The sequence below is a fragment of the Pelodiscus sinensis genome, chromosome 5 (assembly GCF_049634645.1).
Source record: "Pelodiscus sinensis isolate JC-2024 chromosome 5, ASM4963464v1, whole genome shotgun sequence".
NCBI classification, from domain to species: domain Eukaryota; kingdom Metazoa; phylum Chordata; order Testudines; family Trionychidae; genus Pelodiscus; species Pelodiscus sinensis.
In genome coordinates this window covers 122,232,617-122,259,692 of record NC_134715.1, presented here as the reverse complement: position 1 = coordinate 122,259,692, position 27,076 = coordinate 122,232,617, and the positions used below count along the sequence as shown (strand labels likewise).

General features: G+C 42.9%; 1 protein-coding gene across 2 annotated transcripts in view; it reads right to left on the bottom strand.

The window, feature by feature from the left end:
* Nucleotides 1-288: 288 nt before the first annotated feature.
* Nucleotides 289-27,076, bottom strand: part of ATOH8 (atonal bHLH transcription factor 8) — a 37,888-nt gene continuing 11,100 nt past the window's right edge. Inside the window, exons 2-4 of one of the 2 annotated variants that reach the window (XM_075930933.1) lie at nucleotides 20,853-21,044; nucleotides 15,048-15,146; nucleotides 289-6,475 (exon numbers count right to left, since the gene is read on the bottom strand). In XM_075930933.1, coding sequence (XP_075787048.1) covers nucleotides 6,470-6,475; nucleotides 15,048-15,146; nucleotides 20,853-21,044 — 297 coding nt within the window. In that variant the 3' untranslated portion in view covers nucleotides 289-6,469. The remainder of the gene's footprint in view (nucleotides 6,476-15,047; nucleotides 15,147-20,852; nucleotides 21,045-27,076) is intronic. The other variant, XM_075930934.1, reaches the window with a different exon arrangement.

Here is a 27,076-nt window from a genome sequence, read left to right as displayed (position 1 = left end):
CCTTCTGGGTCACTCAGTTGGTCCCACCACACCTTGTCCAGGGGCCTGCAGAAGCGGTTGGGCCCCCTGGCTCAAAGAGTTGGGGCGAGGGCAGGGGGTAATTTAACCCAATCTCTGTGCAGCAGTAACAGTTCTGAATGAGGTTTGGAGTTCCGAGTACAAGGACCTTGGCCTGCTCATTACCATGGTAAACACACTAGAGAATTCATGCCAAAGGTTAGAATAGTATTGACTGAGACACACAAAAGAAAAAGAATAAAAAAGAGGCAAAAAGCGTTGAAACTGAAATTGAGTGAGTAGGCAAAACAAACGTAGATAATTTTAATTAAGTCTGTGTTCAGAGAGAGGGAGTATTGGTTAGAAGCTTTTATTGTCAACCAGTCCTCCTTAGCGGGTAAGTTCACTGTTCAATTCTCAGCTATTACTCGCCTACCTTGTCTCTCTCATATCCTGGGACTGACACAACCCTGTGTTCAGTTCTCAGTCAGGAATGATAGTCACTGTCAGGCGTTCGACCAAACAAACAGACACAAAAGGACATGCAGAGAGAGGCTATTAAAAGACCAGGAAATGAAGTTATTGTTGATAGTCTCAGGCGGCAAATCAGTCACAGATGCTTTGGGCTGGCAAGTTGGCTGAGACACCTGTTTCTCTGGCCCCCAGCTGGAAAGAGACATTTTGTTTAGTTGGTCTGGTGAGGTCCTTCTCTTTCGTTAGTCCTTCTCAGACTGAACAGGGCTAGTTGAGCTGCTCCGTTTTCTTGTGCTGGTGCTGTGTGGTCTAGTTGATTTCAGAATCTGAGACGGTCAAGAAAGGAGAAAAATGGCGTAGAAAAGGGGGCAAAATGGGACACATGAGGTTGGGGAAAGATTAAGCCAGATCTTGCATTGTATGAAAGATGAAATTTTCACCTAATTGCATCCCTTTAGGGGCCTCAGCTTAAGAAAACCACCAAACTGCAAGATTCATGATAAAATCACAAGAGTAGGCAAAACAATACTTGCTACCTGGGGTCCCTTTACTCAGTAGAGATTGTCCTCTTTCCTCATGAGTAGTTTTATAGAAGTGTTGAAAGAGGATGCCAGTATTGTTGCAGGAATAGGTCACATCTCAATGAGTTTGTGTTAGAGCATTTAACATGCAGGTACAGTAGCTCTTTCCCTGGACTGCTACTGTCAATCCTTTGCTACTGAACACACAAGCCCTGATTGTTTCACATAGTTTAGGCTCCATTTCACACTCCCTGGAAGCTCATAATATGGAGATACCAGAGACAGTGTAGTCACATTCCTAAGATCTGCTTTCATTGTTCACTATCTCTGAAATCTTCCTGTTTGCTAAAATCATTTAGAAATCACTGAAACCTGAGCGGTACAAGAGGCTAACCAATGCAGATGTTATGTACAATAGGTACAATGTGAACACTAAGGGTATGTCTACACAGCAGAGCAAAAGTCGAATTAAGATATGCAACTTCAGCGACATCAATTGCGTAGCTGAAGTTGAAATAGCTTAATTCAGCTTTTGGCGCTGTCTACACAGCAGAAAGTCGAAGAAAGAACACTCTTCCTTCAACTTTCCTTACCCCTTGTAAAATGAGGGTTACAGGAGTCAGAGTAAGAAGTCCTCCATCTTGAAATTATTTCTAAATAATGACTTGTTGTGTAGACGCTCATTTTGTTATTTTGAAATAACATCAGTTATTCTGAAATAACGCTACTATGTGGATGTAACCTAACAGTGTGGTGCTTTAAGTAGAGATGAGGATTGGTGTTTTTGGCATAGCATACCTTTTCTTTTGCATTATAGCACATATTAACCATCAGGCCAAAATCTATAATAATTTAATTGACTTTAGTAGGGTTAATGTGCTGTAGATTTACGTTGCTGTAACCCAGATCAGAATCTGGCTCCATGAACATAGTAGCTAGTTTTAGTAGTCTAGGTGATCACCATTCTGTGCTACAGTAAATGTATTTTCAAACTAGAAGTTATAACATGTTGATGCTTCTCTTCGTTATGATAGGTCATGGTCAATTACAGCTGAGCTCTGGACAATTGTTCACGTATAAATTAAAAGGAAAGCAGCGTCAAGGAACAAGTTCAACTTCAGGGCACACAAATAAGCAACATGCAGCGTCAGGACCATGGCCTATTCTTTTACATTTACCCTGTAAATCTCAAGGTTTTGTGCATCTGAACCCAATAAATTGAAAATAAGAGCAAGCTGGGGGAGGTTTCTCTCTTGGAATTCAGATACACACTGCTCATGTTTCCACTTTTCCTTACCTTGAGCACATGTATTTATCTGGGCTGTTGCAAAGAAAAGCCCCCTTGCCAATGGAGTATCCTTTCTTATATGCTCTGCAGAGTGCACTGTGCTGTGATGCACGTGTCATCTCTTAGCCCATCTCACTAAGAAAGTGTTACAAATGTGTAATAGCCAGTGGACCATTTATATTAAGAGTTTGTCTTCACTGACCAAAGGTATATTTTTTACAGAGAGATAACCACTGGACAGTTATGGTGCTGCAAAATCCTCAGTGCAGGTAAAGCACCAGTAGCTTTTACCAGGAGGCAGCTAGTTAAGGTCAGCACTATACTCCTGCCTACAGGTGACCTTTCCTAATTTACCTCACAGTAAAAACTCAAGTGCCTTGTCGCCACTGTGTTCTTACAGTGGGGTAGCTAATACACCTTAGCTTTCTCAGTGAAGACATGGTGTAGGGCTATTAGTAGGGCTAACCTTTGCTGGCAGTGGTACTGTAATGCAGTGGTGTTGACCAATACGTATCGTAAGTCCTTAGTTTAGGTAAATTTCTCCCATTGAGACTCCAGAAGTAGAGCTGAGAGAACATCTACAAAATACATTATGGACACTTGAAGACCTGAAATTGCTTTTGCTCTGGCTGTACTCGAGGGCTGTGTCTACACTGGCATGAATTTCCGGAAATGCTTAAAACAGAATAGTTTTCGTTATAAGTATTTCAGGAAAAAGAGTGTCTACATTGGCAGGCTGCTTTTCCGGAAAAGCATCTGTGGCCAATGTAGATGCGCTTTTCCGGAAAAGAGCCCCAATCGTCATTTTCGCAATCGGGGCTTTTTTCCGGAAAAGACTACTGGGCTGTCTACACTGGCCCTTTTCCGGAACAGTGTTCCGGAATAAGGACTTATGCCCAAGCAGGAGCAGAATAGTTTTTCCAGAATAGTGGCTGATTTTGTACAGTAGAGCATCGTTGCTTTTCCGGAAATTCAAGGGCCAGTGTAGACAGCTCGCAGCTTATTCCGGAAAAGCGGCTGATTTTCCGGAATAAGTGGCCCAGTGTAGACACAGCTCTTTAGTATTCACTGTTGGAGAACATTCCTCTGCAGAAGTTGATGGCAGGAACAACCAATGTAATGTGAACAGTAGATAATATTAGAACTAAGAACAAAGCGAGTTTTAGAATGTGTAAATCTGAATCCTGATTCTATGTTCCCCCTAATTCAGAGCACACACAATACCATGTGACCTAGATATCCAACCAGAATGCAGCGCTGTAGCTCCACTTGCAACTACTGCACACTTGCAGCAAATTGCTCATGCATTAGTTACTGGAAAAGAACTATTAACAGCAATCATTTGGCAGTAATTAATCATTAGTCACTAATGGGCCTTACAAAACTGTGAACTGCTTATGGACACTTTGTCATAGTCCAGATCAGAGAACTCTGTGTTACTCCACCCACATCTAAAATACCATGGACTGACTGTAAGTCTTATTTCCTATCAGTGATACCAAGCTGAATTCTGTGCATTTACCCAATAGGAGAGCAGGTTTACTGCTAATGGACGCAGGAGAATCAGAGTTTGTGGCTGGGCTCTGGAACAAAACTTTCAGCAGCAACCCCAGGTACCAACTTTAGCTCATGTTATGGCGTTCCCTCTTCTCTGCCCCTCAATCTTTCAATTCCTCCTTCCTGGTTTTTCTATCTGTTCCATTAATTCTCCTCTACTGTACCAAATCTCCCAACCCATACATCCTCTTCCCATCTTCCTGGTGCCTCTCAGCAGAGGGTTTTCAAAACTGCAGCAGTTCCCTCCACTGTCCTTTAGTTAGGGCCCTACCAAATTCAGTCAATTTCAGTCATAAGATTTAAAAAATCATAAATTTCATGATTGCAGCTATTTAAATCTGAAATTTCAGAGTATTGTAATTGTAAGGATCCAGACACAAAAAGGAGTTGTGGGTGGGGCACAAGGTTATTGTGCTAGGGGGGCGGTACTGCTACCCTTACATCTGTGCTGTTACTGGCGGCAGTGCTGCCTTCAAAGCTGGAGAGCCGCGTCTGTCGGTGGGGATTCCAGCTCTGAAAGAAGAGCTGCTGCTCGCAGAACTGTGTCCTCAGTCAGCAGCCACTACTCGGCTCTGAAGGCAGCTGTGCAGAAATAAGGCTGGCATGGCATGGTTTGCTAGTCTTACTTCTGCACTACTGCTGGCGGGCCACTGCCTTCAGAGCTGGGTCCTGGCCAACAGCTGTTGCTCTCCAGCTGCCCAGCTCTGAAGGCAGCATAGAAGTAAGGGAGGCACTACTGTGAACCCCCCTAAAATAACCTTGCAACCTCCTGGAACTCCATTTTGGGTGAGGACACCTAATCTGAGAAGCACTGGTCTCCACTGTGGAATCTTTTACTTATACTACACAGATTTCACAGCGGGAGGACCAAGTTCACAGCCCGTGATGCATTTTTCATAGCTGTGAAGTTGGTAGGGCCGTGCCTACAGTGATTGCTGATAACAGCTCACTGGAGTTTTCTGGGTGGTTGCTCTGTTTCTCTTGTGGGATCACTGCTCTAGAGTGCTGTGCCTCCAAAGCATTGTGCAGGTTGTGGGCGATGCATTTACTCCCTGGAATGGGAAGTATAAACCCAGGGCGCATCAGGCATTTCAAGTGGGAATTCTCCCATGTCCTCACTAGAAACCTGCATTCCAGGGAACAAGCTCTCAAACCAGCGTCCAGTCACAGAGGCTCAGATGCTCTTCGGGGCAGACACCATGCAGTCAACCCTCCTTCATACACCACCTCCTCAGGGAGTAGTGGAGCAGTGAAAGCCAGGAGAGCTCTTTAAGTTGGCAAGTTCGTGCAGAAAAATAAATGGATGGCAACTGATGAGTTCAGGATTTTGTATTGATATCAGGTCTACAGTTTAGTAGTACAGAGACTGATCTCCCCTCTACACACATGCATAATTCCTGCTGAGGCTGCTAAGAGTTACATGTTCATATAATAAAGAGAAGAGAACGCCCTACCCTACTCAACTCCAGACGTATGCTCACAGGGCCAGACTGAGATCTGTTACACTGGAGTGAATTAAGCACAGGTAAAGCTGATTTACACTAGTGTAACTGAGATCTGAATCAGTTCCCTGAGATATAACCTTTATCCTTGAGTGGAAAGGAAATATGTTAATCTTTCTTTAGAAACCCATATTCTTTTACTCTTGACACTGAATTCTGTCCTCCATCACTAGCAGATGTCTTGCATGTGAACTGCATTACCTATAAAGTTTGCTTACTCCAAGCAAATGGTTCTTAATTTTTTACTTCAATTTGAAGCGAAAAATACAGTATAGGATTCAAATGCCTTTGCATTACGCGGGTTTTTAACTACTTAAAAAAGCCAACCAAAAATGACTTCACAAAACAGAAATAACTATAGGATTGTTTTGCTATCTATCATGCTGCCTATCTGAACTGTCATACTGATTTTTTTTAAATTGCTCTACATGGCACTTTTCATTTTTTCTTTATTTATATTTAAAAAGCATAGATCTGATTTCAGCGCTCACTGTGTGTCACTATTTCTACCCTATGCACATTTTTCCCAGCAGGAGGAAAATCAGGTAATTGCCAAAGAAGTAGAACAATGAATTTGCTGAAAGAGAACTCAACTTGGGAGCAAGTGTTGGTGTGTCCTAGCTTTTTCCCGCAGTGAATGCTGGTTCCAGGACTGCAAGTTGATAGTTAGGAACAGGAGGAAAAAAGGGGAAACTTGAGAATTCAGATTTGTCACTGATTAAACTGGCCCACTCAACATTACCTAAATGGAATATCTGAATTTTCTTTGGCTCAAAGATTCAACATTTAAGGCAAAACTAGACACAGCGTAGAAGAAGCTCAGTCAAGTCTTTGGCACAACAGCTACAACAACAAAATGACTGTATAGCATGAGTTGAGAGGGTGACATTTCCCTGTTAAGCAAAGGGAAAAGTGCTAAATAAATTGCACATACTCAAAGGTGGCTGGCTTAAAAGAAAAAAAAGCATCTCCATGTTTTCCCCCAGAGATTGAGAAAGTCCCTTTGCCAACTGTTGTCTTGAAAAGGGGTCTTTGCAAAAAGCTGCAGTCTTCATCAGGATCACACAACCTTTGCCAAGAATGGATGGAACTCTGGCTGGAAAGTCTTCTGAATCCTCCCTTCTTGATTATTAGTCCTGGAAAGAAAGGACACATCACAGAGGTAAACATAGTGGTGACTGGGGGAATTCTTTCCATGACATCAGGTGCTTGTTTGCTAAGGGACCAATCCTGTGTTGATAAAAGTCAATGGCAATGTGTCCTCCCCTTTACTTCAGGGGGCAGGATCAGGCTTTAATTGCTCCGAGAAGGAAAGTTTAGGTGTGCTCAGAAGAACCTGAATGATTTCATGTCCCAAGGATGGAGGCACAGAACGCTAAGAGCCAAATTCGGCTACCGCTTCTTCCAATGAGTGTAACCTTACCCAGCCTGGGGTGTTCCTTTGAAATGTGAATCCCACTGGAATCCACTGAGCGGTCACTCTCGGGGGAAATTCAAAGCTTCATGGGGAGTAGAATCGTGCCTTGAACAGATCCTTGGTCATCAGACGTGGTTCAAGTTTTTCAGGGGACTTTTTATTTTAATGAAAAATGCCCCCCCCGCTTTTTTTAAACCCATAAAAAGTTTCTTTTTTTGTTAGATTTTTCACCAAAAAAGTAGACTCCATTTTTGTATATTTTGTTTTCCCCCATCCTCTCTGTCCCTTTTAGTGGCAAAATGGAAAAAAGGAGGAAAATTGGGAGAGAAAAGAACCCCCTCCTCCCAGGAAAATGAAAAATGTTGGGGAAAACGTTTTTTTGAATTTTTATACATTATTTCTCACAGCTTTCTTGATTCCTTTCCACTCGTCAATGCTTCTGCCCCCAAAAGCTCCTTTCCTTCCTCCCCTCAACCCTTTCTTCTCCCTATAATTCTCATTCTCTCTTCCCCAATGAATCCCCAACATCTCTTCTTTTTCCTCCCTGATCACTGTGTTCAGAGTAGCAAGCACCAAAGTCCCATGGTAAAATTCAAAGCTGTCTTGCCATTTGTGTTCTCCTCTTTCACTTGCACAAACATGGTGCTCCCTGTGGCCATGTATTAAGTGGTTCCCAAAAAGCAAATTTATACTGAAAATGAGAATTTATTTGCAACACAACAAATTGTAGCCACTCAGATACCACAGGGGTAGGTGAGGCATAAGAGCTTGGAAGAACAGAACAGAATAGAGTAGTGTAAGACAGGCATCCTGAAGAATGAGTGAGTATTTTTGGGGAGGGACTGCAGAAAAGGAAAAAGGTGCTGACTCTGGCTGGAATTGCTAAAAGACGTGGTTGTAAATACAGAACTCCTATTTGAAAAGCCTTGTGAATTTTCAAAGACTTCTTAGGACCTTTTTCAAGTTTCAGAAGTTGACCACAGATTTATGAATGAAAGGAACCTAAATGGGATGACCTGAACTTGTGTGATAAAGTGATTTGAGTTACTACATTCAAGTTGGTGTGCTTCATGGCCTTCAGAACTGAAATGTCCCCCTTGCATTTGTTTGGGCATAAATCTGTTAATCATCTGAGTGACAGACCTAGTTTAGGAATTTGCACTCAGCCGTGGAATGCCAGTGCAATGTTTCATTACTGCATCACAATACATAGAACTCAGAAGTGTGGCTTCAGACACAGAGAAATAGTTTAGAAACTAGGGATGTAAAATCTCGTTTAATTCGTTAACTGGTTAAACATGATGTTTAACTGGTTAACTTATTAAAGGGGGAACTGATGGGGGATTGCCTCAACCCATCCCATCCCACCTGTAGGCCTGCCATGGACAGGGATTGCTCTGTCCGGGATGGAGTGCTCCTGTATGTGGTGGGCACCTGCCATTTAACTGGAATCGGTAAGGATCACCTGTTAATAGTGATCTTAACTGGTTAACCTTTCACAGCTCCATTAGAACCTCAATGCAGAATACCCAAAAAGCATTTCCAAACACATTTTAGTACACACTTTAGTTTTTAATTTGAGACTTTATTAAAATCCTTACCCCCTAATTACTCCGAGGATAAAATTTTACAAAGCACCTAAGTCACTAAGGCTCCTAAATTCCATTTTGAAAAGTGTCTTTAAGGGCTGGATGATGGGCCTCTTTAAATGCATTTAGGCACCCTGGACACTCTCAAAACCACCATTTAGTTGCCACTTACCTCTGTAATCACTTAAGCATCTCTTTATGGGTATGGGCAAAGCCATCTAAGCCCTGATACTGACTCACAGCTAGCTCATCTCAGAGTCCTCCTGCGAGTCAAAGCCCAAGAGGGATTCTCCTACCGTTTTCCCTCCTCCCCCTCCCCCACCTATCTTGCCAGCAGACTGTGATCCCAAAGGAGGTCTCAGAGCACATGTACAGACTCAGGCCTCCCTCAGGTAAGAGACAGTTGCCTGTAGTAGTTCAGGACATTGATTCAGTAAATTTAGGATTCACTGTGTGATTCATCCACCACTGTCAGTGTCAGCTTCTGGCAATCAGAGGTTTAGGGACACCCAGAGCATGAGTTGCATCTCTGGCCATCTTGGCTAATAGCCATTGATGGACTTGTCTTCCATGAACTTATCCAAATCTGTTTTGAATCCTATTATGCTTTTGTCCAGCACATCACACTCAGAAATTGAATTCGGCTTCACATTGCAATGCGTGAGGAATTACTTCCTTATGTTCGTTGTAGACGTACTGTCTATTAATTTCATTGGGTGATCTCTGGTTCTTTTGTTATGGGAAGGGGTAAATAATACCTCCTTGGTCACTTTCTCCACACCTCTCATGATTTTATAGACTTCTACCACATCCCCCCCTTAGTAGTTTTGTTTATATGATGAATAGTCTCAATCTAGTTGATTTCCCCACATACAGAAACTGTTCCATACCTTTACTCATTGTTGTTGCCCTTCTCTGTACTTTTTCCAATTCTAATATAATGTTTTTGAAATGGAGGGCCCAGAACTGCATGCAGTATTCAATGTGTGAGTGTACCATGGATTTATATTGTGGCATTATATTTTCTGTCTTATTTATCCCTTTCCTAATCATTCCTAATTGTGTTAGCTTTTTTGGCTGCCTCTTCATATTGAGCAGATGTTTTCAGAGAACTATCCACAATGACAGCAAGATCTCTTTCTTGAATGGTTTAGACCTCACTGTATAGTTGGGTTTATGTTTTCCAAAGTGCATAACTTTGCATTTATCAACACTGAAATTTTATTTGCCATTTTCTTGCCCACTCAGTTTTGTGAGATTTCTTTATAACTCTTCACACTCAACTTTGGATTTAACTACTTTGAGCTCTGTATCACCTACACATTTTGCCACCTCACAGTTTATGCAGACCATTTATGAATATGTTGAATGATACTGGCCCCAATACAAACCCCTACGGGATACCACTAGCTACCTCTCTCCATTCTGAAAACTGACCATTTTTCCCTCCCTTTGTTTCCTGTCTTTTAACCAGTCACTGATCCATGAGAGGATCTTCCCTCTTAGAACATGATTGCCTACTTTAAGAGATTTTGGTGAAGGATCTTATGTAAAATTTTCTGAAAGTCCAAGCACAGGGCATTGACTGGCTTGCCCTTGTCCACATGTTTCTATGCTTCTTATTCTAACTGATGGATGAGGAACAATTTCCCTTTACAAATGCCATGTTGACTCTCTTCTAACATATTGCTTTTTCCTCCATGTCTCTGATAATTTTGTTCTTTCCTATAGTTTCAACCAATCCACCAGATAGGCTTACTGGCCTATAATTGCCAGGGTTGTCTCTCGAATCTTTTTTTTAAAAATATCCACCAGTCATCTGGTATAAAGGGTGACTTAAGTGATAGGTTAGATACCACAATTAGTAGTTCTGCAATTTCATATCTGAGTTCCTTCAGAACTCTTCAGTGAATACTGTCCAGCCCTGGTGGCTTATTATTGTTTAATTTATCAATTCTTCCGCTCTACTCTGCACTGGTTAGGCCTCAGTTGTAGTACTGTGTCCAGTTCTGGGCACTGCATTTCAAGAAAGACGTGGAGAAATTGGAGACGGTCCAGAGAAGAGCAACAAGAATGATTAAAGGTCTAGAGAACATGACCTATGAAGGAAGGCTGAAAGAACTGGGTTTGTTTAGTTTGGAAAAGAGAAGATTGAGGGGGGACATGATAGCGGTTTTCAGGTATCTAAAAGGGTGTCATAAGGAGGAGGAAGAAAACTTGTTCACCTTGGCCTCTGCTGATAGAATGAGAAGCAATGGGCTTAAACTGTAGCAAGGGAGGTTTAGCTTGGACATTAGGAAAAAGTTCCTAACTCTCAGGGTGGTTAAACACTGGAATAAATTGCCCAAGGAAGTTGTGGAATCTCCATCTGTGGAGATATTTAAGAATAGGTTAGATAAATGTCTATCAGGGATGGTCTAGACAGTACTGGGTCCTGCCATGGGGGCAGGGGACTGGACTCGATGACCTCTCGAGGTCCCTTCCAGTCCTAGTATTCTATAATTCTATGAATTTGTTCCAAAACCACCTCTACAGTCTGGAACAGTTAATCAGATGTGTCACTTAAAAAGAATGGCTGAGGGGTGAGAATCTCCCTCACTTCTTTGCAGTGAAGACCAATGCAAAGAATTAATTTAGCTTGTTTGTAAGGGCCTTGTTTTCCTTGAGTGCTCCCCTTAGTTCCATGATCAGATTCTTGATACCCATACAAATGTCCGGTCCTCTTTTGAATCATGTCAAGTTCTCTGCCTGCATGACTGTCCATGACAGTGACCTGAACTTCACATTGAGCAGAGGTCTTTAATGCGCTCTCAACAGTGATGCCTGCATCTCTCTTGCTTGGATAAAAATAGAACTTACAGAGCTTCCTAGAGCTTTATTATTTAAGAGCGGGGGCTTTCTCTGTTCCTGACCTTGCCAAATCCCTAACCATGTGATATCTGCCTTGAAATAGGCATCAGATACAAAAGATAAAACCTGCAATGCTGAATAAGGAAGCATAACAAGAACCATCACACCTGAAAATGTTTTTGGTGTCACTCAGAATGGTATTTTGGTTCTTGATGAGAAAGAAAGAGGAAGAATTTGAACTCAGTTTTCAAACTTGGGTGCCCAGTTTGGGATCTGAATGCTCACACCAATGTGGAGATGCTTACTTCAGCTCTTATGACACCTAAACGAGCGCCTTACTTTAGTTGTGGAAGTCTGGACCTGAAGTTTTGAATAAATTAGTTTTTGCTGGCAGAGGGACAGGCAGGACAACTTACATTATTTGGTGCAAAAATCACCTCTTATTCTGTGTTTGTCAAACAATCAAGAAATGTTATGACACAATGTAATAAATAAATATTAATAATTATTAATTATAAATTATCACAGCAACTTTTGGTTGCTCAAAGACTACTTCATCCCTTATGGCAGTGGTTCCCAACCTGTGGTCCATGGACTGCTGCTGGTCCACGATGGTAATGCAGGGGATCCGTGGAAAGTTTAAAATAAGGATCGGGCCCACCTTACCTTTTCTTTACCTTTTCTTTTTCTTTCCTTACTTTTTGTTTCCTTTTCTTCCTCCCCTAGGGTGGGGGGTCTGTGAAATTTTACTAGATTTGAAAAGGGGTCAGTATGCTCGAAAAGGTTGGGAACCACAGCCGTATGGAACGAAAACATAAAACTGGAAAAGGGAAAGAAAAAAAACCCCTGTTACAGGGAAATGAATTGCCTCAGTAATGGACAAGAGAAAAATAGATTCACTTTGAATCCCATGCTGTAACTTCAGACAGACAGCTAGATCTCTTCCATCAATGAAGTGAGTTATCTAGCAATGACCTTTAGAGGAAAAAAAAGAACTAAGTAGGTCCAGTGGTGCAGGAACATTTCTGAGTGGAGGTGCTGACACCCCCACCCTTAACCCTGTCCTGCCTCTCTCAGCTGAGGCTGGGAAAAAAGCCCTGGCGTTTGGGGCACCAGCGGGGACCCAAGGCACGGTGGTGTCAGCAGAGCCCCAAGCACACGGGGACAGCAGCAGATTCCCCAGAGCACAGGGGGCAGCTGGGTCCCCATGCACGGGGCCAACAGCAGAACCTGCAGCGCACTACGAGGCAGTCAAGACCTTGGCCCTTGTCAAGACTAGAAATCCGGGGTTGCTGCAGTACCCCCCACACACTCCTAGTTCCCACGCCTTTGAGTAGGTCTGGGAGAGCCTTGCTGCCTGGACATCAGAGGTCTGCTTGGAAACAGGCTGGCAAGACTGGCAGGCTCGGATCCTAGTCCACAATCCACAGAAGTTGATGGAAAGACTCCTTGTGGCTTTAGAGGGCTTTGGTTTGCTGACCACTGTGACTTGGTAATCAATGTGGGATGATATCAGCTTCTGCATTCATTTGTTTTGACCCCGCTGTCCTTTATCACCGTGTAATGCACCGTGGAGAGATGTTGTGCAATGCTGCTTTAGTAACAGGAGCTCTCACGGCAGGTCTTTGCTATGAAATCTTTCCTCAGAGGCAGGGAAGGGCCATGTGATATTTATGTGCAAACGAACAGCTTAGCCGAGTGCTGATAAATGAGGTTGCAAATATAAAAGGAAGACATCCTATGGGATTTGACATTGTAGTATCTTTGTATGCTATGCAGGCATGCCGTTGATTCAGTGTAGCTACTCTACTTCTCATCTGCCTTGGTCTAAATCAGATCAGAATCAGGCTCATTTGTTCCTCAGGCTTCTCCGGCCCCCTCCCACTGTAGCCAGAAAGTTCTACAGCTGATTTAAATAGTACTTTTAAAAAAACCTCACATGGAACTCCCTTAGTTCTTCAGCTTGACAATTGGCCTAAGGACCCTGGCAAATTGGCATAATTGGGAAGCAGTTGAAAAGAAGTGGTTTCAATAGTCTGAGAGTCCTGTGGAAGCTGATTCGTTTGTGTTCATTAACATCTACATAAATAAGGGCTAAACCCTATACCCAGTGCACCGGGTAGTTAAAGGGGGTGTGTGGGGAGGAGATCATGGGAGAATTCTCTGTGACAGGCGGTGGTGCCTACAGCTGCAGAAGACCTTGCAGCTGCTGTATCCCCTTTAAGCAGGTATATTGGGGTTCTTTGATAGATCTATACAGATCTTTGCTCTTGTCTTGTCTTCCTGGGCACAGGAAGAATCTGAGGAGCAGTGCTTATTGGCACTCAGGGTATGAGTGCAGGCTCTGCACATCCTGTTTTTTAGACAGCAACCAGACTCCAGTGCTAGCTGTCTGCTCCACATCATTGGCATCTTGAGTTGTGGATGGAGCAGAAGGGATGTGATTGTGAAACCCCACCGGGCCAATGCAAATGTGAGGAGTGCAGCCATGGTATCCATAAAGATAACTGGAACCCTGAGTATCCACTGCCTTTGGAGGGCAGAAGGACTAGGGAACCTACTTGGCCTGCCAATAGACTCCACCCCTTGCCTGCCCTTCTTCCACAAACCGCAAGATCAACAGAGGGGCAAGTGGGATACCTTACAGCTAGACCTGCCCAAGGGAGAAAACTCAGACCATGTTACATGAGCACTGGCTGGTAGCAAGAGCAATGGGTTATGCTGCTTCCCCTTGGCATGGCTGCTCTTTAGTGCTATCCCTTTTCGCATCTATACTGCTCCAAATTGCAGGTTCATTAAAATGCACAATTGCCATTGAAAGGATGATGGTGGCTCGTTGTTGGGGGGTCATTGTGAATAAATGCCTGGTCTCGGCATCTAATTCAATGGCCTTTTTGTCACATGGTCAGTGTGGTTTTGTTCCTGGCTCTGCTGCACAGCAGATGCGGATGTAACATTTTAGATAGCGGACACCATGCTGTCCAGCTCGGGGCTGTGCCACTTCCCCAACTGTAGACAGCTAGGAGAGTTTTCCCTCGCAAAAGTGGACAAGTCCTCCTCTAATCATGTTAAGCCATCCACCTCAGGGAAGCAGAGCGGATAGACTTAAAGAGCAACCTCTGCATTTCCTAAAAGAATGGCCACAGTGGGTCAGAACAAAAATCCATCTAGCCCAGTCTCCTGTCTTCCGACAGTGGCCAATGCCAGATGCCCTGGAGAGAATGAACAGAACAGGTAATTATTAAGTGATCGCTACCCTGTCATCCATTCCTAGCTTACGACAAACAAGGATTAGTGACACTGTGCCTGTCCATCTTCAAGCGGGAAAATGAGAGCCTGAAGCTTGCTTACCAGAAACCCCAAGGGATCATGAACCCCCAGTAAATAAATGGAGTTCAGATTATCAAGACTTCACTAAATCTGGTATATAGCAATGGGCCCACTGAAATGTTACAGTCATCAATACCTGTGTTTACTGCAATCATCTTCCATAAATCCCTAACCTTTGTGTGAAAGATCTTCAGGGAAAGGAGCTGTGGCTTTACATTGGGGTTGTGTCTCCAGAATAGTCCTAATGCATCACATCACAGCATCTGAGAACAAGTAATCTTTGAGCAAAATGTTTCAGCGCCATACAGCTGGTGCCTTGAACTACCTATTCTTTGTATGATAGAAAATCACCACGCATTTGTCCCAGGAGCAGGAGGATACAAACACTATCTAAAAATGGGAACAGAATTAAATGTTGCCTGTATTAGAGCTGGATTCTATAAAGAATCTTTGTCTGGACATGGGTGTCAGGGGAAGGATCTTTGTCTGGATATGGGTGACGGGGGATCACGTGAGGATTACCTGTTGCGTTCCCTCCCTCTGGGGGATCTGGTATTGGACACTGTTGGCAGACAGGATACTGGGCTCGATGGACCATGGGTCTGACCCAGTATGGCCGTTCTTATGTTAAAAGAAAAATTAAGTGGTATTAGAGTGTGGCAAGAAAATCACATTTATATATTTTGTGTATGTTTCTTGCTATAGCTAATGCTAATAGGATAATAGTATAATATATATGTATATTATTATTATACATGGCAAGAAATATACATTTATATAAATATAATTCTCACATATACATTGATATAATTATAATTATATAGTTTCTAATTTTTAATTGTGTGTGTGTGTACACCCATATGCTGAGAGAGAGAGAGAGAGAGAGAGAGAAAAGGGGGGTATTAAAAATAAGAAGCTAAATTCCAGCAGAAAACTTTTATTGAGCTCCAACTGTTCTGCTGTTATTCATAACCCAGTTTCCTCTCTCACAAAGAGACCTTTTGCATGGTTTTTCCTTCTGCCTCTATAACAGCTGCTCTCAGTGTTGTATACTGAGTGATGATGAGGTTCTGAAAGTGTTTTTTTGGAACAGATGGCCAGGAGAGAGCTGGGGAATGTGCCAGCAGAAAGCTGGGGAATGTGCCAAATCCTGCAGTGACTGAGTGCTTTGGGTTCCAGCTCGCGTGCCTTTCCCCTGCCCTCTGCCCTAAGTGGCGCCAGCAGGACTTCCCAACTAGCACTCTGAACATCTGGAGTCTGCGACTGCCAGGAGAGAGAGGCGGGGGTGAAAAAGCCCTCCCTGCTCCAGCTTAGCTTCCATGTACTCAACAATGTTACTGACTAACAGAACAACTAATCAAAAACAAAGAAGAGGGGGAGGGGGGGGAAGAACCTTGCAAGCTAAACAGCTGCAGTCAAAGAGAAAAGCAAACTTACCACTGCATTGGGTTAACAATGAACATTATATTCAGAAAGATAAAGAAGCAAGCTCTCCTATCGTTCAAAAGTTTGAGCGGGTTGGTGGCAGCAGGAGAGGGTGTAGCTCACCCAACACTGAGCGAATTACCTGAATAGGATACTCACGGAGGTGTCCTACTCCTGATCCCCACAACTGCTGGCACAGAAGATGCTGAGAGCAGTGGCACTGTTGTGGTTGTGCTGAGCAGTGGGCGCAGGCCATGGAAAGCCTGGGAAAAGGGAATGCCACAGCTGCTGTGCACACCATGGAGCTGTGCTCGGGGCGGGGATGACTGGGGATTTGAAGAAAAATCAGGAGAGGAGGCAGCGGTGTACCCACAACTTCACAGATCCATTAGTCACATCCCCTTGCAGAGGCAGAAGCTGCTAGTACAGATCATGGGCTGTAGGAGCAGCTGGACTAGTGCTCTGTGGCCTGAGATGAGAATATGGCCCCCATGAAGTCCCTTGTGCATTTAGGAAGACTTTACATCTCAGGCACTGCCTGTTTGCAAGGATGAGTGGGGGTGGAGGGAAAAGAACAATCAAAAGAACAATTTGTGTTTAGTGGTAGAAGAAGGATCCATGATCCCAACGTGTGTGGTCATGACTGTATAATGAATGAAGCTTGTCCGTATTATGTGCCATTCTTCTGCACAGCAATAGTGTGTGGTTAGCACTCGATCAGGACCTGGTCCAAAGCCCACGACAATCAGGGGAATCTTTCCATTGACTTCGATGGGCTCTGGATTGAGTTCTGTTGGTGCATGGAATGCAACACAATATAGAAAAATAAAATGTCTTCTATTCTCTGACTCACCCTCTGCAGCTGGTACATCCATAACACTCATGAGAATGTCAGCAGAGAGTTCTGCCCTTGAATACAAGACAGGATATTCCCTACCCCACTGTGTCTGTTTCAAAAGAGCTTAATACCCATCTCCATAAGATAAGGAGTCGGACTCAATGTGCTGAATTCTGCCTATGGGCGAGCAGCGGGGCCAACAGTTTGCTGGGCCCCTAGACAAGATGTGGGGAGGGAGGGCTACTCTGTGCCCTGGAAGGGGCGGGGACTTAGGCAGAACGTGTGGGGCTGGGCCTAGGTAACCTTCAGCATCACCCAAAGAGCGGTGCACGATTGCTGCACGATGCTCCAGCTGTGATTCGAAGGGCCTGGGGCTCCTTTAGTAACAGCAGCAATGGCCAGGAGTCCAGGCCCTTTTGTATCACTGGGCCCCGGGGCAGTTGTCCCCTTTGTTGTCGTCCCCCAGGAGGTCTGTGGGTAAGTGTCTGGGTCTCCCTCTCTGTGGGAGTCGTGCATATGTTCTCAAAAGCAGGAGGTGTTTCAAATCATTTATATGACAGATTGAAAAGCAGTTTTTAAAAATGAAGACATTTATAAGAATCTTCCGTTCCCCCTTTTCTCCCTCTCGCTCAAGCCTATTTATTTTACAAAGAGGCATTTGAAGTCCTTCATTTTACCCTTTGGTTCCTTTTCAATAGGATTGTCAAACACCCCGAGTCAAATTTCAACTAGAACAGCAGTATACGTTTGCCTAATAATCTTGTGTTTTAGACTCATTATGAGGAGCATTTTCTAGCATAAAAGGTTTCAAAAGATAAATCCAATTCTTGTAATTAAGACGGTGAAGTGGAAAGAAAAAATAATCCCTGGTTTTTCCTATTGCAACAGTGAAGTCTGAACAACAGTCTAACGTCCGGAATAGAAGATAATTCAACATCAAAAACAAAGCAAAAGGCAACACATCATCAGCAAAATTAACATCTGGAGCTGCTGCCTGCCAAAACAAACCCCAATCAGCTACTTTTTGTGTGAAAAGCACACTGTGCCATAGCCCATTCAGCAACCTGCTTGAGAATTGAGAGTGAGAGGGACAGGAGAGAAGGAGAAAAGCCACAATGAAATAAAGACGATAGTAAATAAAGGTACTGGAAGATGGAGTGAATCGAAGGACCTTGCTTGGGGACTTGACTGTCTTTACTTGTTATAAGAGCAAAGAAGAATCAACTCAAAGTTGATAATTCAGTAGAGCTACCTGATGAACAGCAACTTGTGAAAACTGATTAAAAACACACACATCTTAGAAAATGTGCTGACTTCAAAATTAACAAGACAGAGCAGTGGTTTTTGTCCAAGACACTGTATTCTCATCCAACAGTCTAAGGAAGACCCCACACCCACCTCAGATGAGAGCTTTTTTATACCACCTGAAGTCCCCAGCTCAGTTCTTTTATGAACAAATACTTTGTAATTCAACAATGATTTCAGTGTTTTCATATCTAATATTTACTCAGCTATGGATTATGGGGCTGCAGGGAAGGCAGAGGAAATTAAGTTGATTCTCATTTTAGGACTAAAGAAGTGGCTAGACAGTTTCATCTCACCTCATTTTTCAATGCTAAAGATCTCAGCCTTGTAATTTAAAGGTCCCAGTTCAGCTCCCACTGATATCAACGGGAGTCTTTCCATGGCTTCAAAAGGCATCAAATTAGGCCCAGAAACAATGACAAAACTTTCTTTGGTATATTTCTATTGGCACCGGGGGAACTTTCAAATTCTACTAGCCTATACAAGTGCTAGTTTGCTCTGAATGTCCTGATTGGTTGTTGGAATTATTGATTGATTAGTGTGCCCAATCAATGCCTCCTAGTTTGGGCGTTAGCCTTCACTGAGCACCTTCTTGCCAGAATATTAGGAAATACTGACCAGGTTAAGTGAACCTTCTTGACGGGGCTGAAAAGAGTTTGCTTTGCTAGATTGAGACTCTGGGCATAGTTTTGGCCTTGAATAGTCCTGAGAATATTTACTGAAATGTTCCCCTTCCTAGCTGGGACCCCTAAATAACAGCCATGTGTTTGTGAGACTCAGAAATGGAAACCAATCAGTCTGGTATCATTGTGTAGAATGCAAAAAAAAAAAAAAACCCCAACCTTTTATTTCAGAGCAGGCATTTGGGGACGGCTGGGTTTGTGTGTTTTTGCAAATTTGATGGTTAGGAAGGTTTTGTTTTGTGATATGATTATTGGTGCTGACTAGTGGTTGTATGTGAGAGGGAAATGTGCTGTGAGTTTCTGCAGATGGAAGAGATCTTCTTTTATGTGTGAGAGAAACCGAGAGAATAAACAGCATAAATGGCAGGATTTAAATGTTTAATTGTTTATTAAAGACCAGTCCAAGCTTAAACCACAGCTCAGAACATCCATGAATCTGGAAATGTTTGAAATCTGGAACTGAGTTTTGTGTCTTTAACCCTTCTTTCTGTTTCCTTAATCTCAGACAGTGGTTCCCAAGCTATTGGAGAACCATCATCCAAAAAACCTGCTCTGCCGTCTGCCTCTGCAGCTTGGGGGGAAGGGGTGCTGAGTTTGGGCAAATGGGGCAGTGATTTTGGGCTGTGCTTCTCGTCTCTTGCCCCGCCACCCACACCGGCTATCAATGCTATTTTAAAGGTCTGCGAAGTTGACTCCACAGCTTCTAATGGGCCTTTTCTCTGCCAGAGACTCAGCATTGTACAGATGAGGAGGTAGGAAAGGATGGGAATGCTGCACTATGGGGCAGAAGCAGGGGCAAGGTGGCAAGAGGAGGCAGAGAAATGTAGAGAATGGCTCTTTCTGCCTCAGACATGGTTCCTGACATTTTTTCTTAATTGGTGGGAAAAGCCCTTATAACCCATCCCACCAGTGAAGAAACAATGACATAAAGTGTTAGCAATATACATAAGGGATGTCTAAGTTGTCTCTGTTCTCTGGACCTTTCAGCATGTCTCAGCCTGATTTCTGTCAGTATTTTAAATAGTAAAATACTGACAGAGCATACTTGGAGCATGGGATTTGTCTTTTTGTGTATGTCTTATGTGGGACAGGGTACAAAAGGTGTGCTATGTCATAAATATTAATCATGTCAGCTAGAGGAAGAGGCCAGGAGAGTGCAATTCTGTTTTACTTATAAACTGGGTTTCTGAAAAAGTATATGTGTGTGTGTGTGTGTGTGTGTGTGTGCGGGGGGGGGAGGGGGGGGGACAAGCCTTTTTGAATCAGAGGTAGCTCTTATTACAACAGAAGAAGGTGAATACTTCTCAGCTTAGCTGTCTGTTCATCCATTAAAGTCCTGCTGATTTATTATTCTTCATGACAACTGGGTACAGAATGTGGAGGGAAGTTCAATTCAAGTTTACAAAACTCTTTTGTTGTAAAACTCTGAACAAAGACATCAATCACTCTTTTAATTTACCCATGTCACTTTCCAAGAGGAAAACTGGCAGAAGGCTCAGTTTCCTCTTTAACACGGCTTGATGATGATTTCCCTTAATTGGTTCAATGTTAAGTAACCTGAAGGAATGTAATGTGTAATTAGATTTAGTGTTATTTCCCCAAGATACCCATATGTTCTTCAGGTCAGACATTTCACTAATGTGTTTATATGTATAGCGTCTCCATTAGCTACTTTTTTGTTGTTGTCAGATGATTGTTTTTGGAGATAAGCATTAGGTTAAACAAAACAGAAAATGCACCGGAGTGATTGTGTTTTATGATCTGCAAAAGGCTCTCTCAGGCTGGTTTGTTTTAACAAATAACAGCCACAAAACAACTCTCATAAGATGGTGGTCATGTTAAAGCAGGATGGGCAACAAGTAAGAAGAGCTTGGCACAGCAAATAGGAAGGATGGAAAAGTTTTTGATTAGAGAGGAATGTGGTCGTTATAAGATCATGCAGATTGGGGATGGGGGGAGGAGAAAATGAAAAAATGAGGAAAAAATAAGGAATAAGGATAAGGAAATGTTCATGGGATGGGGAAAGGAGGAAACCACCTTGGATTATTTGTATCATTTTGTTCTCTTGAAACATACCTTCCTTTTTTTAGATCTCCCTTCTGCCTGCAAGGTCCTAGTGCACTGCTCCACGCATTCTGAGAAACTCATGTTACTGTGGTCAGCGCTGTAATCCATATCAGCTAGTCTGGCCAGGGAAAGGATATAGTTACAGGCTATTCTCAAAATGGCCAGTTTGGACAACTTTTGACCATAAGAGTAGCAGGGAACCTAGAAAGGGCAACAGGAAAAAAAAAATTAGGCCAGACAAACAAATTATCTGTGCTTGAAACATGACAAAACAATTGGAGGTTATTTATTTAGCAGTTGTTTAACATACATATCAGCCTGACTGATAAAAGGCCATATGGTACCATCAGTTTTTTTTTTTAAATAAAGAACTCCCCCACTGATCTCTATGGGAATGAAACCAGTGTGAGATGTCTTGATTTCAGCAGGGGCAGTTCTGCTTAGAATCTGTTGGCAGGATGTGGCCCGGAATGTTTACTCTAATTCGTTTTTGTGCTCGGTTGCCTGTCTGCTTTCATTTGGATACTGCAGCCTTTGTGTCAGATTCTGATCCCTTTACTCATGCTGAGGAGCACCTTACTCCATAAGCAGCCACACTGACTTAAGTGAGACGCCTCATAGGGTACAGGATAATAAAATGTGCAAGTGAGATCGAGTATCCAAATCGGGCCCCTTGAGTTTTGACAATAGCAATCAGCACTTACAGCAGATGTAGATGCAAAAATATAGCATCACTGCCCAGCAGAATCTCGAGACAGTAATTCTTGCTCAGGTAATCCACACACCATAAATCTGATGAAAGACCCAGCAGTCTCACTCCATTTCTCAGCCAAGTTTAACAGCAGAAGTCTGTGGCAAGGTCTTAAAGTTATAATACTAATAACTTAAGACTTTCTCAGAACATACTCCAGAATGTTTTCTAGTACACTATGAAGTATCTGAATAATAAAAACTAATAACCTATAACAGTAATAATAAATTAACAAATAAGAGGTACTTGTATAAATAAAGTACACTAGCTTTGATTTATTTAAAATCATGGTCTTGCAAAACTCTTAAGTTCTTGTTTATCTTTAAGACACCAGTAGCTTCACTGTACATAGGCTTCATTTTAAATAGAACTTTCCAGTTGAAGTCAGTGGTATTATTTTTGTGCTTTGCTGGACTGGGGCCTTATGCTCCAATTTACAAAACTGACAGTGAGCCTTGCATTCAGTAATGAAAATCAGTGAGATTTTATCACATGCAGAAAAATGGACTGTGAGGCCTGGTCTATGCCAGTAGTGCGCAACCCATGGGCTGTGACCCCCAGGAGGCACTGTGGAGGAATAACTTAGAATGGCCCTGGTGAGGGGCTATTTTGAAATAGCAGCAGTGAAGCGTCTACACACGCCTTATTTTGAAATAGCTATTTTGGAATAGGCATTATTTCTAGTAGAATGAGGTTTACAGATTTTGGAATAAGCCATTATTTCGAAATAATGGAATGGCTGTGTAGACACTCACATTGTTATTTTGAATAACACTAGTTATCTCAAAATAACAGTGTAGTGTAGACGCACCCTGAATGTCCTAGGCAGAGGGCCTATTTCGGTGTGGTTAGGGAGACACAGTGTCCGTGTAAACAGTGCATTACTTACATCAACTATTGGCCATCTTGCTGGAGCCGTGAAATGGACAAGAATGGAGCCCTGAAACTGCTAAGAAAGCTGCTCACAGCTTGGGCTGTCATCTTGGAGCAAGTGGGGGGCTCTAAGAGAGGGGATCTGGGGTGGGAGACAGCTGAGCTCACAGCAGAAAGCTGTGCACAGAACCCCTACACTGCCTCTCCTGAACTGGTGGATTGCCTTGGTGAGGATGTGCACTTTTGACAGAAGGAGGGCAGTGTGGACGTGAACCACCACAGTAATTACTGAAGTAACTGTAAGTCAACCTACCATAGATTGACTTGAGTTTGCAGTGTAAACATGCTGTGAGTTATTTATCTGAAATCCATCTCTGTGTCCTAGTTACCCAGCCTATCTGTCTTTCTGTCAATTAAAGATTTTATACTATACACATCACAGGAATACTTGAATTCTTCCTTAATGTCTGACTGCCCAGTGGAGTCCCTTTCTTCTTGATCCTAGCGATATTGAACTGACAGTTGTTGTAGTTTACTCTATGCTGTTGCCCTTCTCTTCCGTGTCTCTTCACCCAGCTTGCACCCAAGTCCATGAGTAGATAATGCAGAATGTACAACTAATACTCTGAGCCAAATTCATCCCTGGTGTAATGCTACTGATTTTAATGGAGGGATTAAATTGGCTCTCCATGTCTAACACATTTGTCAAAAACAGTTGCTGAACTTATAGGATGTATGTTTGTATGATGAGACATCAAGGAGTATCTTACTCTTCTCCAGAAACAAGCCAACAATCTTCCCAGGGTTTTTCTCTCATTTTTTAAATAGATAGCAAAATATTGGTAATACTGTACTGGGGACACAGGGAACCTCCTCTTTTCTCCCTCTTTGGAAAACATGTCTTCCTCTTAGCCTTCTCATACCACATGAATCAGAGCCCTCTCTGAAGTTTACTGAGTGGCAGAATTACTTCCTGTGTTCTGTTGCATGGGTGTGCTGGGGAACAGGGCAGTGATAAAACAAAATATTCCTTATCATTAGAAGGATATGACGAGGTCAATGAAAATCTCAGATCAAACAGAAGTCTCAGCTATTGATCAAAGCAACATGGGGAACAAAATGGAAGGTTTCAATGAAAAGTGGGAACAATTTCAAAGTTAGAGGAAGAAAGTTAAATCAAGTGGAAGTAAAATGAACCGTGAAATACTTGAGGCTGATGCACACATGTCAGCCAGTTACAAAACAAAATCTGGAGGAAAATATCTTTTCCCTCCTTTCCTTCCCCTGACTCTTTTATTAAGGTGCTTTTTTTTTAAGAACAAATTATTTTTAGAGACATGTTTGTTACAAATATCAAGAGCCCAATGTTAAAATCCCAGAGGAAATCACCAGCTGGGATCAAAAGACACTTTTTTTCTGTACACTGTGACAAGATATAAATTAGAGCAGGTCTGAGAGACGGGTTTATTCAAGAGTTCCAACTTTTCAGAGACAATCAGAGAGCAGGATGGTAGATGCAGTGCAGGAACACAGACAGATATGGATTTTCTGTAAGGTAACAGCATTAGAATAACTGTTTCCTAGCAGCACTTCCCATCTTGATTCAACTTTAATGCTTCCTTTTGAATTATAAAGGGGAAATTGAGAGAATCTCATGCATTAATTCTCTACAGACTGAGACACAAAGTTCAGACCTGGTTTGGAGCCAAACATTCCCCAAAGAGGGGGTGTTCAGATAGGGATTTGGGCATTAGTCCGTCTGTAACAGAAAGCCAGAAGGGGCTGATGGGCATAGGTGTTGGAAGTCCACTATGCACAGGTGGTGGGGAAGGACTCTTTCAGCCGATTTAAGTGTCAAGAAAATTTTAAAAAGAAGAGCCAGGTTCTATAGTATTTAGAGATATACGGCCCGATTCTGCTCTCATGTACGCTGGTATAATCCCAGTATAACTCCAATGGGCTACGTCTAGACTGGCATGATTTTCCGTAAATGCTTTTAATGGAAAAGTTTTCCGTTAAAAGCATTTGCGGAAAAGAGCGTCTAGATTGGCACGGACGCTTTTCTGCAAAAGCACTTTTTGTGGAAAAGCATCCGTGCCAATCTAGACGCGCTTTTGCGCAAAAAAGCCCCGATGGGCTACACTGGCCCTCTTGCGCAAATGATTTGTGCAAGAGGGCTTTTGCCCGAACGGGAGCAGCATAGTATTTCCGCAAGAAGCACTGATTTTTTACAGTAGGAAGTCAGTGTTCTTGCGGAAATTCAAGGGGCCAGTGTAGACAGCTGGCAAGTTTTCCCTCAAAAGCAGCTGATTTTACAAAAAAACTTGCCAGTCTAGACACAGCCATGGTGTCAGTGATGCACTGATTTACACAAGCATGAGTGAGAGCAGAAGCAGGCTTCTAGTGTGCTCTTTTAAAGAGTGCAAACCTGTTCTTGCAGCCACACCGCTTCTGACCGTCCGCTCTCAGAAGCTAAGCAGGATCAGGTGTATCTCATGCTTGAATGGGGGGACATGCAGGCTGTGTCTAGACTACACCTCTCTGTCGACAGAGAGATGTAGATTAGGCAGGTCAAAGTTGCTCATGAAGCAGGGATTTAAATATCCCGCACTTCATTAGCATAAACATGGCCGCCTCTTTTTTCAAAAGGAAGCTTTTTTGGAAAAAAAAAGGCAGTCTAGACGTGGATCTGTCGAAAATAAACCCTTTTTCGACAGATCCTGTAAATCTCATTTTTTGAGGAATACAGGCTCTGTTGAAAAAGGGTTTATTTTCGATCGATCTGCGTCTTGACTGCCATTTTTTTGAGAGAGCTCCATTTTGAAAAAAAAACAGCGGCCGTGTTTATGCTAATCAAGTGCAGGATATTTAAATCCCTGCTTCATTAGCAATGTGAATGTGCCTAATCTACATCTCTCTGTCGACAGAGAGGTGTAGTCTAGCCATAGCCACAAAGATCTAGGATGAACATAAGAATGGCCATAATAGATCAGATCACTGGTCAGGCTAGCCCATTATCCTGTCTTCTGACCCTGGCCAGCGCCAGAGACCTCAGATGGAATGAACAGAACATTGTTCCCTACTGTCCGGTTCCAGCTTCTGGCAGTCAGAGGTTGAAGAACACCCAGAGCATAGTAATAGCATAGTCGATTAACCGATAAGCAAAAGCTTATAGGGTTAATGCTATCGACTACATACATTTTCCCTCCCTACCCCTAGCCAGTCAATGTTTTAGCAGGCTGGCCAGCAGCCCAGCTCAGTCCCAGCGTGCACGGGGTCCTGGACCTAGCCCTGCTGCAGCTCTGCTTTTAAAGTGTATTAGGAGCCAGGTGGGCAGGCAGCCTGGCTCAGTTCTGGCTCATGCCGGGTCCGGGAGCTCAGATCCCTCCCCCCCAGGCAGGGGCTGCCCGGGGACTACAGAATAGTCGACTAACTGATAAGAATTCATGAGGTTAATCGACTATTCAATTAACCGATATTTAACATCCCTACCAGAGCATGAGTTTCTGTCTCTGATTATCTTGGCTAAGAGCCACTGATGGAACTATCCTTCATGAATTTATCTAATTTTTTGGAACCCAGCTATACTTTTAGCCTCTGGCAGAGAGTTCTACAGGTTGGCTGTACATTGTGTGAAGTAGTACTTCCTTATGTTTGTTGTAAAACCTGCTATTAATTTCATTGGGTGACCCCTGATTCTTTTACTATGTTAAGGGTTAAATAACATTTCCCTCTTCACTTTCTCCACAGCATTCATGATTTTATAGACCTCTAGCACGTCTTTCATTAGTCATCTCTTTTCTAAGTGGAACAGCTCCAGCCTTCTCAATCTCTCCTCCATACTGAAGCTCCATACCCCTAATCATTTTGTTGCCTCTCTCTGTTCCTTTTCCAGTTCTAATGTATCTTTTTTTGAGATGGGGTGGCCACAACGGCACACAATATTCAAGGTGTGGGAATACCATGGATTTATATAATGGTATGACATTTCCTGTTTTATCTATCCTTTTCCTAATGGTTCCTAACATTCTGTTAGGTTTTTTGACTGCTCCTGCCCATTGAGCAGATGTTTTCAGGGACCAAGCCACTCAGTATGGGTGAGTTTACTCAGAAACGCATGAGCGGGGGGATTTCTAAGTTTCAGACTATGCCAGACACTTAATCAGAATGCACCTGTTCTCTCTCCCTCCCCTTCTTCCCATACGGCAGCACAGCTCCCAACAATATATATAAAGAAGTCAAGAAGGAATTGAATTACAGATTTCTCTAATATGAAAAAAGCTGTTGTTGGTAAAGGCAAAGAAATTGACACTCCTCTATATTTATCTATGTTAAGAAGCCACTGGGTTGGTATCCCAATGGCACTGAAGTTTGGGCCCAAGGATTAATTAGTTAACATTTGTAAAGTTCTATGGAGTCCACCAGAGCTAAGTACTACTTTTGTTTCCTTGTTCCCCAGACAGGCACAGGCTGAAAGCAATGCAGAGTGCACTGTGGGAATGTACCAAAAGGAATTGGTAGGAGGATTGCATTGGCAGGAAGATGGATGGGATTGATGCAATAGGTCTTGCCCATCTCTGAGAACTAGGATTCAGAGGCAAAGTTTGGA